The 12591-nt window shown below is 46.3% G+C and overlaps 4 protein-coding genes across 5 annotated transcripts, besides 1 other annotated feature; 2 read left to right on the forward strand and 2 right to left on the reverse strand.

The window, feature by feature from the left end:
• Positions 1-1543: 1543 nt before the first annotated feature.
• TSTA_122690 (PB1 domain protein, putative) lies at positions 1544-3634 on the forward strand (the record flags this gene model as incomplete). The annotated part of the gene is made up of 5 exons (XM_002482484.1): positions 1544-1558; positions 1606-1755; positions 1810-2145; positions 2204-3403; positions 3457-3634. The coding sequence occupies 5 exons, from the start codon at positions 1544-1546 to the stop codon at positions 3478-3480; spliced, it is 1725 nt and encodes a 574-aa protein (XP_002482529.1). The 3' UTR covers positions 3481-3634.
• Positions 3635-3764: 130 nt separating this feature from the next.
• On the forward strand, positions 3765-6199 carry TSTA_122700 (SNARE protein (Ufe1), putative). Its single transcript, XM_002482485.1, has 3 exons — positions 3765-3938; positions 3988-4712; positions 4777-6199. The coding sequence occupies exons 1-3, from the start codon at positions 3801-3803 to the stop codon at positions 5015-5017; spliced, it is 1104 nt and encodes a 367-aa protein (XP_002482530.1). The 5' UTR covers positions 3765-3800; the 3' UTR covers positions 5018-6199.
• On the reverse strand, positions 4811-6998 carry TSTA_122710 (aspartate transaminase, putative). Of its 2 annotated transcripts, XM_002482486.1 has the most exons (4): positions 6444-6998; positions 6253-6384; positions 5343-6191; positions 4811-5273 (listed from the first exon to the last, which is right to left on the reverse strand). In XM_002482486.1, exons 1-4 carry the CDS (start codon positions 6729-6731, stop codon positions 5178-5180), a joined length of 1365 nt encoding a protein of 454 aa, XP_002482531.1. In that variant the 5' UTR covers positions 6732-6998; the 3' UTR covers positions 4811-5177. The 2 variants fall into 2 exon arrangements, with proteins under 2 accessions (XP_002482531.1, XP_002482532.1); XM_002482487.1 differs by having other exon boundaries at positions 4811-6191.
• Positions 6999-9762: 2764 nt separating this feature from the next.
• Positions 9763-9807: a sequence feature (GA-rich).
• Positions 9808-10091: 284 nt separating this feature from the next.
• On the reverse strand, positions 10092-12169 carry TSTA_122720 (RING finger domain protein, putative; the record flags this gene model as incomplete). Its single annotated transcript, XM_002482488.1, has 2 exons — positions 10092-11815; positions 11921-12169. The coding sequence occupies 2 exons, from the start codon at positions 12167-12169 to the stop codon at positions 10475-10477; spliced, it is 1590 nt and encodes a 529-aa protein (XP_002482533.1). The 3' UTR covers positions 10092-10474.
• Between the last annotated feature and the right edge of the window lie 422 nt (positions 12170-12591).

Here is a 12591-nt window from a genome sequence, read left to right on the forward strand (position 1 = left end):
GGGTTACGTATAGATCGCATTCAACCCCAGAATTCGATCCCGATCTCAAGCAACCCAGACCGTATTCCAAAGCAGACTCAAAACAAGATCAATTTAAGCGTATCCCTGCTTATTTTGTCTACAAATATGATATCATGTTTACAGAAATTTTCTAGTAGAGAAAGATAAAGATCATGCAACTCGCACATGGCACAATTCCGCCTCGGAAATGTCAAGTAAGTTAGCAGCGAACTACAGACCAGCCATGCATTAATCTCTAATCGCAACTTATGACTTGGCTTAGTCTCAATCTAAAAGTCACGGAGTCTTCAATCGCCGAATCATTATTTTGTATACATGGGGCCTTCGCCCAGACTTTGCATACCCATCGGCTAAAGGTTACAAAACGCCTTCTCAAACATTTCAAGCTTCAGAAACGCCGCAGAACGGCCACCGGTTTCTTGGAGTTTAGTATCAGATAGAGAATTCTCACACAAAATGACCGCCACCTGTTTTTTCGCAACTGAACTTTGAGTTTTGAATCTTTCCCCCCCAATCTTGTAGAACAACTTGGCAAGGCGACCTTGAGGTCAACTTATGTAGTCTTCCCTGCTCATGCAAGATCAATCACATATCAGCGCGCATAGTCACTTGCTAGAAGAGACTTATTGTTCTATTTCTGAACGTCAAGTTATTAATAGGCATACTGAGTATTCACACAGCATAACTGAGTCGATTGGTTGTTAGGGCTAGATGCACTCGGGCCTGCGGGCAAAAGTGGTGTATTCAGCTCTGTGATTGGCTGATTGCAGTTTCGACGTTATTTTAGCGGCGCTTCTCTTTTCTGTTCTATTAATACTGTTACTATGATCTCGAATAAATGAATGTCATATGATATGGCTGTTGAGTATGCTGAACAGGTTGTCGAGTTGATGGTATGATAGAAGCTTAGAAAGAGACTCATGAACATGATGTATATACATGCTGTAAATACTTGGGGATGTATATCCTCAGGGTCCAACAGTCAGAACTAGATCCCGCATGAAGCACGCATTGACATGCTTCGATCCCCTGCGACAGATCAATTAAATGCTTTCCCAACCCGGCACTCACCGAGGCCAATACTTATTCCTGCTATCAGCCAGTAGTTACTAGATAGCTAACCAGCTATTTTCTCTCCTTTTCTCTTTTGTGAGCGAGCGAGCGAGCTATTTTCGGACCTTTCCACTCATTCGAGATTTGTTGGCTTGGCTGGTCCAGTCACCATTCCCTTCGTTCTGTTCTGTTCCGCTCTGTTCACGACTTCGTTGCGACTCGTGTAATTTTCACTCTTGCAGTCCACAGCTGACTCGTTCAATCGCTCCAATTCTCCATAATAGTAATTCTCGAAAAGTTGACGACTTCCGGATCGTGCATGAAGCCCCGCACTATTCAAGTTGCCGACGCCAATCCCAGCCAGTGCTTTATTAACCCTCTGTTCGAACCTCTTTTATTTTGGTTATTTGGTTACTACGGAATATTCTTCTTGCTCGACTGTTGTAAACATTCTGTCGAGTAAGCAAGCATGTCGTTGAAGCAGGTATGTCTACACCTTCACCCTCTCAGCAACAGCCTTAACAATCGTAGGAAATCGAGACGTGGGTGCAGGCGCTCGCTCACTACGACAATAATGAATACGACGAAGCTCTCCGAGTCTTTGATAATATCGCCGATACTTCCAAGATTCTGTTCAATTGCGGTGTTATCCATGCCACATTGGGCGAACATGAGAAAGCAGTAAGCTACTCCTACTGCAGTATTAGACATAAAGTGACATACTAACGACCACAGGTGGAATGCTATCAACGAGCCGTTTCCCTCGACAATTACCTCGCCGTAGCGTACTTCCAACAAGGCGTCTCAAATTTCTTGTTGGGCGACTTTGAGGAAGCCCTCGCCAATTTCAATGATACCCTTTTATACCTGCGCGGAAATACATCGATAGATTACGAGCAATTGGGCCTGAAATTTCGGCTGTTTTCATGCGAGGTTTTGTTCAATCGCGGCTTGAGTTATATCTATTTACAGCAGATGGAACCGGGGTTGCAGGATTTGCAGTTTGCGAGTAAAGAGAAAGTGACGCCGGACCATGATGTGATTGATGAAGCGATTAGGGAGCAGGCCGAAGTACCCAACCCCCGATTTGTAACATTCTTTGAAGTGTATGTCGAGCTAATATGCCCAGGGATACACCGTCTTTTCCATCCCAGTCGGAGTGGTCTACCGTCCCAACGAAGCCAAAGTCAAAAACCTCAAGACAAAAGACTACCTCGGCAAAGCAAGACTAGTAGCCGCTTCAGACCGCAACAATGCCTTCACGGGATTCCAGGGCGCTGAAATGCGAAAAGTTATCGCTGTCGAAACAGCTGCCAAGGACGACAGACCAGCCGAGAATATTTCGTATGCAGCTACGAATCTGGTTCAGAAGAATCTTATGAGTCGGAGTAGACAACAGTCTGAACCACCGCTGGGTAGAAACACGTTTCCGCCTACGCCGCCTCCAGAGTCGGATAAGAATAGCACGTCTAGTAATGCTAGTATGGTTGGTGGGTTGACGCAGCGTGCTGCATCGGTTCGTTCGGGTGTAGCTGGTGGTGGTGGTGGTCGCCCACCGAGACTGGAATTAGATCGACCCGGTGGAGCGGGCACAAATGGACGGACAGGGGGTGATCTGCCGTCTATGGAGAAATCCAGAATTGGCACGACGCGTACAGCCTCTGAGCCGCGTGGACCAGCTTCAAGACAGTACTCAACGTCATCTCGAGCCAGAGATGGTCGTCCGCGTCTCTACCGCGAGACTACCGGTAGTAGTCGTCGTGGTGGCGGCGACGGAGGATTCGATTACGTCCCCGAAGAAGGCTACGCCGGAGAAGTAATCGACATGTACGCCACTCCACGCACAAACGGGAATGGATACGCGCCCAGACCCCGTCAGCAGCAGCCACGATACATTGAAGAAGAACCAGAATACAGCAGTGAATACGACGATGAAATCCCCGAAGCCGAATTCGAAATGATGAATGAGCAGCCGCCGCCACGACAACAGCGGTCTAGATATAGTCAACCCCAAAGCGCATCTTCGGGAGGACAAGGACGAAGAGCACCTAGCAGCAGTCGTCGGCGCACAATGCCTGAAATCCGAAAGTTCCGTGTCAAGGTACACGCTCTTGAGGATACGCGGTACATCATGATTGAATCGAATATCGGGTACGGCGAATTCGAAGGACGGATCCGTGAAAAGTTCGGGTTTAGGGGATTGTTGAGGATACGTATGCGCGATGATAATGACATGATTACGATGGGGGATCAGGAGGATTTGGACATGTTGTTGAATGCGGCCAGGAATGAGGCGAGACGAGAAAATCAGGAAATGGGGAAGATTGAGGTATTCCCTTTCCCCCTAAATAATACTATTGAGGGTTTACTGACTTGTAACAGATCTGGGTTGAAGAACGAATTTGATTGGATTTATGCCTAGTTTTATGTTCATAGTATTGTTTGTCCTTTCGAGCGAGGAGTTGGTCAGATGGGTTTTATATATTTTTCTCTGTCGTCTCAGTTTTGCTGATGACTTGACTATCTTTGATATCCCGATGAATGAAAATATTGTTTTTCGTATCCTGCAACTGTACAATGTGGACTGTTTAGTTGTTCAGTAGAATATTGTAAACAGTATACCAAAAGGGGAACAAGGGTTAGGGCACGCCAAGACCAACCCGCTTCATTTCGAGTGACGTTGACATTCTACCTCGAGACAACACAACAAGACGACGACCTCGAAAATGACAGACCTGACACCTTCGGTCCACGATCTCCTCCGGGAGAAGAAGAAACAACTGGCGACTGACCAGGACATCCCGTCAACAACTGTCCAGAATCCGAAAGACGTTAATGAATTCTTAAAAGAAGCATATCGCATTGTCAGTACTTCCTAGACACCAGATTGAACGAATACTAAATAGTATACAGAACTCTCACATCCAATCCCTCCTGCACTACCTCCAATCAATCCGCCACTCATACCTATCCATCAACACCAACAGAAAAAATCTCAACGAACCCAGAGCGACATCGCCAACAACAAAGCTACCAACATCACAAACCCTCTCCGACACAGACCGCGACTCAATCGATTCCTCTACCGCTCTACTCCTCCGCGATTTATCATCTAGTATTTCGAATTTACAGTCTGCCGAACAATTACGCCAAGAAACTGAGCGGCAGCTCTTGAATAAGAAATATGGCCATTTCAAGGGTACGGGGATACTATGGCGCTGGGCAGCGGGTGAATCTGACACCACAACAACCCCGAGAGACAAAGAACAAATCATTGCCGAAGAGACTTCACGCTGTATACGGATGGTCAGGGAGAACGTATTATGGTTTCTAAGGAGGAATCTGGAGCAAGTTGCCGAGGTGCAGAGGGGCATGGTTGAGAAGAGGATTGAGAGGGTGAGGGAGAAGGAGAAGAGTGTTTTGTACAAGGCTATTCCTCCGAAAATGCAATTACAGCAAATACAAGAGGAGAAGCCGATTAGCAGAGAACAGCAACAAAGGTACGAAAAGGCGAGTAAGCTGTCGACCGAAGAAACAGCTACCATTGAATCTCAGCTTTCCGCTGAACAACTCCAACTCTTTGCGGAAGAGAATGATCTCATGCTGAGGCATTATGAGGATACATTAAGTAAAGTCCAGTTCGTCTCCCTTCCCCCTCTTATTCTTTTTTTTTTTAACTACACTAACGTCTGGCGATGGCAGAAACGCAGAAAAATCCCTCCTCGAAATCTCCTCTCTCCAACAAACCCTCGTCTCGCACCTATCAACTCAAGAAGAATACATAACCCAACTGGTCACGGACGCAAGCACAACGGCTGAGAACGTGGGTAAAGGGAATAAAGAATTGAAGCGAGCCAGTGAGAGGAGGAGTACGGCGCAGATGGTATTTTGGTGTACTGCTGGGTTGTGTGTGTGGTTAGTTGTTTGGGATGCTATTTTCTAATTTATACAATATTCATGTATTGGATATGCTGTATGTATGAGCACCGAGATGGATTCATGGCCTATCTACCGCCAATATGTACCGTACATCCAGAACCGAAATTGCCAACATAAAAAAAGTCCGAATGTGGACATGTCTAACCAAAATCCCAGAAGATGACTCACTGAGTCTCGCGAACAACACTGTCAATCGCCTCGGCCACATAATCGATATTATGCGAATTGAGGCCTGCCATGGATATACGTCCATTCTTAGTCTGTAATCGTCAGTACACATCCAATTTTAGATTGACAGATTGGCATTAGGGAGGGGAAAGGGGGGTTACCATGTAAATATGCCACTTCTCCCTCAAAATCTGTACTTGCTTCTCACTCAACCCCGTGAAACTAAACATCCCAATCTGACTCGTAATATGTTCCCATGACCCAGGTGTCTGTCTCGCTTCTAATCTTGATCTCAGACCTTTCCTCATTTCTGCGATTCGACCACTCATCGTACGCAAATCCTCTTCCCATTCTGAGAATAACTTGGGGTCGTTGAGGATGATACTCGCAATTCTGGACCCGTAGGCGGGAGGGTTTGAGATTTCAGATCGTTGCAGGATCGCGAGTTGACTGGCAATATGTTGTATACTGTTATCGGGCTGATTGGGCGGGGATACGAAATGGTAAGCGCCCGCCCGTTCACCGTACAGGCCAAAATTCTTCGCAAAGGATTGAGCGATACACGTCTCAAATCCTTGTTCGACAAAATACCGAATCGCCCATGCGTCGCGCGCAAGATCACCAGACGCAAAACCCTGGTACGCGCAGTCAAAGAACGGGAAATGATTCTTTGCCCTAACGACTTCTGCGATACGTTTCCATTGGTCGGGCGAAGGGTCTACACCCGTCGGATTATGGGCGCATGCATGTAGCACGATAATTGAGCCTGCAGGTGCGTTGTTCAATGCAGATACCATCCCTTCGATATCAAGACCTTTGGTTTCGCGAGAGAAGTAGGGGTATTTCGCGATTGAGAGACCGACGTTTGTGAAGATTTGGTTGTGGTTTGCCCATGTGGGATCGGAGAGGTAGACGGTTGGACGCGGTTGTTGGTGTGGATGGAATTTCGCAAGGAACAGAGCACCGAGGTGCACGGCGCCGGTGCCGGAGATGGTTTGGAATGACGCTACCTGTTTTTGTCAGCGATTTGTATCAGACAGATAGAAAGAAGAGGAGGAGGAGGAGGAGTACTCGGTTGTCTTTGATGGCAGGACTATCAGCGCCCAAAATCAACTTTTGCGCTGCACTGGTATACTGCGGCAAGCCTGCGATGGGGAGATATTCATGATTGAGCTCTGGGTCGTTTTTGAGAATATCATCTGCCTGTTTGGTTTTAGCATCATTTATTTACTTGAAAGACTCGAAGACAAAAGAGGGGATACCTTTCGAACAACAGGCAAAATCCACGGCTTCGCATTATCGTCTCGATAGGCACCAATACCCAAATCAACCTTTTTATCAGAGGGGTCCTTGCGATAAGCGGCCATGAGCCCAAACAAGGGGTCTTCAGGCGCTTGGGGCACATTGACGGCAGTAAAGATGCCAGCTGTCGATGTCGAGCCCATGATGTGTGATGACAATTGCGACAGACGAGAGACGGCGGTTGCAGAAGTTGTTGTTGGTAGAGAGTTGTGGGGTGAAAGTTGGAGACGATGAGGGGGTGGAGCCATTTTTATCAGGCAATCCTCAGGGCGCACCGCTTCAAGCAATCAGGCAAATCAGGCAAATCAGGTTAATAACATTAATCGCGCAATCTTGGTATGACAGTCGGGGCACACGCCGTTCGTCCCTCGCCGTTCGTCCGTTGCGATTATTGCTTGTCGGACAGACGGTTATTTTTTGAGGCTGTTGATGAATATGGTCACCGGTGAGTGTCAATTGTTGTCAATGTCTCGGGCGAAGGCCGTTAGACCTAAATTATGCCAGTGTCTTCAGGGCACTTGAGTTGTGAGATGGTGCATATGTGCAGTGTGTCCAAGGATATAAAGATACGCCCTGAGAAAGAGCATTCTGACTATATACCTATTCGAGAAGACGAAAACGAAAACAGAAAGCAAGCCGAGGTCCGGAACAAGTCTTGTGACGTAGAGAAAATGGCTCATTATTAATATTAACATATGATCAGTGGATTCTTTCTATAAATTATTTCACTGATTCGGACCTTCAGTTAGTTATTGAAAATAACCGATATGTAACCATTCACATGCTCTGTCTGTCTGTCTAACGTTGACCCTAACAATGCTGTTATTCGAATTCTTCCGCCAAGTTATCCACCAAGGTACGGAGTACTAAAGGTCTAGATTAGTAGAGACCGAGAGTACGGTTAATTTCCAGTAGGTAATTAGTCTCAATTATCCTTTCAAGTTCATAGAAATCGACCTAGTGACATCCTCTAGGACCAGACACCCCGATGTCGAAGTGAATCATTTACTTGTGTACAGCTTTATTGCAACACATCTGAAGAAGCTGATGTGATGCTCAATTTCTAGTTCTAGATCTTTGCCCAAAAGTAGGTCAAGTTAACTTGCCTAACTTAGTTAGTGTTAAGTTAACTTTAATAGCACAGAGACGATTACGTAAGTACTTGTAGCCAATCAGGCATTGCGCTACCTATATAACACGTGACACGACTGCCTAGCTGAATGAATCAACCAATCAGCAGGTTCCTTCAGAAGGAACGTCTCTCATTGGCCATCCTCGATATCGACAAATATACTCGTCGTAATATAACCCCTGATGGTCTAGTAGGTTATGGCGTCTGACTGCAATGGGTAGCATATAATCAGAATTTCGCGGTATGTTCCTAATATATAATGGAGAATATAATATTCATAACTAATCGTAAAGTAGGGCTCCCCAGCTCAAGGGGATATTTTTTTCTTATTTGAGAGTCTAGGTAGGCCTTAAGAACTATGATGCCTAATAGCTACAAGTACTAGGGTATTTAAGAGTGATAACATAGATTAGACTCCTTCACGTAACGCTCAGAGAGGAGGTAGTGCGCATAGAAAGTTGTCAGATTGACAGAAAGTCAATTCAGGTCAGTCTTCCAGATGTGTACGGCAACCCTGACCACTATCTAGTTGTATAAAGGAGAGAAGGCCCCTTTTCCTTACTATCCAGCTTCCTCTTGACATAGCTACACTTCTATTTGCTGGACAGGAGAAGTCTCGCCGTCTGCTGTCGTCTCTTTTTCTCTTTTCTCAATTCTCTCTGTGTGCTGGGAAATACCCCTGTGCAAACTACATGCTCTGGATATACCCAGTGGAATACCACAACCTGGAAAGATGAAAGAGAATTTTGAGAAGGAAGTGGCCTATACTTTACACCATTATTCTGCATTGTCTTGAAACTCACAAAACTCATTTCTCTACAGAAAGCATATGGATACAGAACCAGACTATAACGAAGGAAAGTTGCCTCATTTTTCTACTGATCTCAGCTTGGATCATTTTAATATGGAACTGAAGAGCATCCTATTCGTAAAGTACTAAATGAGCATATTGGAGGTGCCCTTCATCCCTAAACCAGACTCAGTTCTGGATATAATGACTTGGACCTTCTGTTCGTTATAGCCAAGTTTTAATGTATACATAAACCCCTTGCCGCCACGCTTCCCCCCTCACACCTATAAATTCTCACGATGCTGTCTCGGCCCGGCTTAGGATATGTTAGTGACTTATTAGAAATTTTTTTAAGGGGCCCCCAGTGTATCTTCAGTCGTGTCTGCTGCCAGTAATATGGCTGCACCGGCCTCAAGGGTGATTTGGTATGTATCCTTGATCAGGCCGGCCCTAACCCCAGCTCAGCTTGGAGTCCTACAGTTATAATCAGCCTCAAATCATGTTTGCGAAAACTATTTTGCAGATATTTGTAGAGGTTAGGCCACTACTTACGCCGTTAAAGTCCAGAGGATATCATGGAAGAACTTGTGAGCCCCTCCCAATATGATTAGCATATCATATGGTTTGATATTAAATTCGGGAACCCACCCATGATATTCGTATTTGATGCCTGCAGGTCTATTTACTTCAACGTCTTCCGGCGGCTCGGGAATACGGAGGGGGTACGCCGCCCCCGGAATAAAGGGAACAGACAAAAAAAACAACAGCATGTTGATATTGTTGCGGTTGTTGCTGGTTGCTGTTCTTCTCGCCCTCTTCCCATAGCTTGTGCACCTGGTAGAATATGGAGATCTTTTCTCTGATTTTCTTGTTGATTGTAGTCGCATTTGGGGATACAGATGTTTAGAAGCCTAGAATCTCATTGCACAATCTCTTCATCTCATCAATCTCCTTACTGGATATAGCGCCGCTATTCTTTCAAATGCTGCTGGTGTGGGTCTTTTGAACGATGCAGCAACGGCCGCGTTCAAAGGCCTGTAGAAGTTAGACTTAATTAGAATATAGGTCTGCAGGAGAGAACATACCCGGGCGGATAAGTTTTGGGTTTTTCGATGTATAGTCGCTTCCGTAACTTATGAAGAGAAACGGCAGGAGTAGCATCAGACGAGTGCCTTCGAAGCGCAGACAACTGACAGTTGCACACCACAGGTGGTAAAAGGTTGGTCAGAATATCACTTACTGGAAAGCTCCATTAAAGGGGGTCCCCTTTTTGGTAGATCAGTGTGAGTTTTGTCCCAATATCTCTTGCAATAGTTGTTCTTGCAACAGTTGTTGTTGTTGTAAGAAGAGAGGATAAGAGAAGGGGAAAGAGAAGGAGAAAAAGAAAGAAGAAGATGGAAAATGTCCCAAAATGGAAGGTGTCAAACGCTCCTTCCTCAATGCCTGCAATCACATCACATGATTCATGTCAGCTGATATTCTCTTCTTATACAGGGATGTACCTAGGTACCTCTGACACAGCGCTGTCGGATTACAGTAGTTATGATACCAACCATCTGCAGTCTGTATCAATGCTTGGCTGTGTATAGAATGCAGCTGTTTACCCCTGTAACTCCACACCCCGGATTCCGTATCTTAATTGTGATACGGGGTAATCCCTGGATAGGTACTTCATATCTATCAAATAATTCATTCTCCTATACACCCTATAAAACCAACTAACCAGCCAACCGTTCCAAGAAATGTACATAACATAAGCGCCGGCCATAAATCATAAAGCATAGAGAAGAACATAAAGCCATCCATGACCTAGGTAGCCAGCCAGGTGTATAACCAAACCAAACCATATAAACGCCGTCGAAGATCCGATGCTGATGGGATAGAAAAGAAGAAATAGCATGAAATAGAAAGGGGAGTCGCGCTTTTGGATGCCCCGTTTCGTTGTTTAAGTATATATATCAGGTGGGACGTGAGATGTGAGATGGTAATGTGCACGAGATGGGTGTATGTAAAGGTGAATATTCCGTTGTAGAATATTCAAGTATGTTCATGTATATGTTCAACCAAGCTCACGACTCAGAACCATGCTGTCTCGTCCGAATCCTGAATCGATCGCGTAACCGCATCGCCAAATGCCGTCGACGACCCTGACTATCTTCCGCAGAATCATCTTCCTGCTGTCGTTGATGCGACTCACGCAATCGTCGCAATGCTTCAATGCGTTCTTCCACTGGAGCGTTGCGAGCACGTCTGACATCGGATAGATATCCTGCCAAGCCGCGGGAGTGTCTATAATTCGCATTCGAGTTGATACTTGTCTGATTGTTTGAAGGGTCGACTGCATCAATGTGTTGCGTTTCACCTTCTTCGGTATTTGAGTCGGCGTCTTCGGCTGTTTCGGAGTTTACCGGGTTAAGGTCGATACGACAGAGGGGACATGTCCCCGAGACGTTGATCAGCCACGGGTCAATACATTCGGGATGGAATTGATGGTTGCAAGGTAGGAGTCGGACGTCTTGGCCTTTGACAAAGTCATCTGTGCAAATGGGACAGTTGTTGTTTCCTGTTTCGGCTACGCTGTGAGGAGCAGCTGCGGGAGCAGTCGTGACCTGATCCGGTTCAGGGTGAGGGTGTGCTACTTCATTCGTAGGAGTTGTAGTAGTAGTTGTAGCGTCATGTGCTAATACACCTTCGTGACCGGTCTCACTCGTATGGGTTGACGCTTCATCATTCCTAGACGCCATCTCCAAATCCCTCTTGGCTGCATCAACACCGTCGTCTTTATCATCGCCGAACTTCACAATCGGGATCGTCTCCAACATCGCTCTAGCAATCCCCTTTGCTCGACTCTGCCGCGGTCGTCCCGTCACATTCCTGGGTCCATACCGCTCAGGATGTCGATGAGCACGCACTGCACCGGTGATGATAATCCCCAAAAACAACGCCGTAATAATACCAGTGATTGTATACAAAATAATCATCGCCACCGCCGTAGTCGATGAAGACACCGTCCCCCCAGCTCCAGAGGAAGTCGAATTCCCGCTCCCAAAAGTCGTAGCACTACTCGTCGACATATCGGCAGTAATACCCGCAGTGACCGTGTCGTTGGTACTAGGCAAATTGCTCAAAAACAGCTGCGCCGCGGTCGAATTGACGATAGTGAAAACGTTGAAATAAGTAACTCTCGGGTCGTTGACGGTATAATTGCAATGATTTGACTGTACACTGTACAACAGAACGGCAGCGGGACCTCCACTGGATAATGTAACTACGTCTGAAACGGTATCTGCGACATGGAGGTAGCCGGTGTAGGCGGATGGGTCGCAACTTATCAATGCGATGTTTTGAGGCGTGACGGAGGCGGTGTTGGATGGTGTGGTTTGGTATAAGATGCCTTGTATATCAAATCTCTATATAGCGTTGCGGGGAAAACGGGGACCGGAAGTCAGCGGGAAATCCTTCATACGTAATACGCACAGCGTATTGGGGGGTAGCTGAATCGTCGAACGACTTACCTGAAAAGACGAATAATCTAGCGTCCGCAGATTATTTGTTAATGGAGCGAGACTGATTCTGTCCGCGGAAGAGCCGCTTAGAAAGAACCGTAGAGGACCGAATTGGCGGGTGAGGGCATTGGTGTCGTTTGTCGGGTTGGCGGAGACGATGTTGGCCGCAGAGACACGAACAGTGAAGAACACGAGCAGAGACACGAGACAAAAAGGAAAGTTGTGGAGAGAAAAAAGATATGGAATCATTGGAATCATATCTGGATGATTACGGAAGCGCTGAGACAGACAGCGCATTCACTGGTTGTGAAACGAAGACATTGGAGTGAGGATATGACTACCGATGACAAGGCTGTCCGGCTTTTGTGCAGTCGGTCTCTGAGTTGTGGGGTGAGGATCGGGATCTTGATCACACTACTCCGTAGATAATTTGATTTGTACTGCAATGCTAAGAGCCTGATTAGTGGTTATGGTTGAAGAAGCGAGGCTGAAACGAGATCCGGACTTGCGACCGACACAGTTTTGAGATAAGCCACGGTCCCCCCGGATCGTGCGGTAACTCTTGGGCGGACAATTGGCTGGTCCGCTTTCCTCTTTGAGAACGATTAATTGTCACTCCTTTTGTCCAGATCTTATGAGTAGATTGTCTGAGTGTTACGGTCTGTTGTCTATCTTCACGG

This window comes from Talaromyces stipitatus, genomic scaffold (genome assembly GCF_000003125.1).
Source record: "Talaromyces stipitatus ATCC 10500 scf_1105507295555 genomic scaffold, whole genome shotgun sequence".
NCBI classification, from domain to species: Eukaryota; Fungi; Ascomycota; class Eurotiomycetes; order Eurotiales; family Trichocomaceae; genus Talaromyces; species Talaromyces stipitatus.

Bases quoted from the DNA above. Each gene is read 5' to 3' on its own strand.
- TSTA_122700 (XM_002482485.1), top strand. From the start codon at position 3,801: ATGACAGACCTGACACCTTCGGTCCACGATCTCCTCCGGGAGAAGAAG. The intron at 3,939-3,987 runs GTCAGTACTTCC...AATAGTATACAG, and splicing joins TAAAAGAAGCATATCGCATT to AACTCTCACATCCAATCCCT. The intron at 4,713-4,776 runs GTTCGTCTCCCT...TGGCGATGGCAG, and splicing joins GATACATTAAGTAAAGTCCA to AAACGCAGAAAAATCCCTCC.
- TSTA_122710 (XM_002482486.1), bottom strand. From the start codon at position 6,731: ATGGCTCCACCCCCTCATCGTCTCCAACTTTCACCCCACAACTCTCTA. The intron at 6,385-6,443 runs GTATCCCCTCTT...AAAACCAAACAG, and splicing joins TTTTGCCTGTTGTTCGAAAG to GCAGATGATATTCTCAAAAA. The intron at 6,192-6,252 runs GTACTCCTCCTC...TGACAAAAACAG, and splicing joins CTGCCATCAAAGACAACCGA to GTAGCGTCATTCCAAACCAT.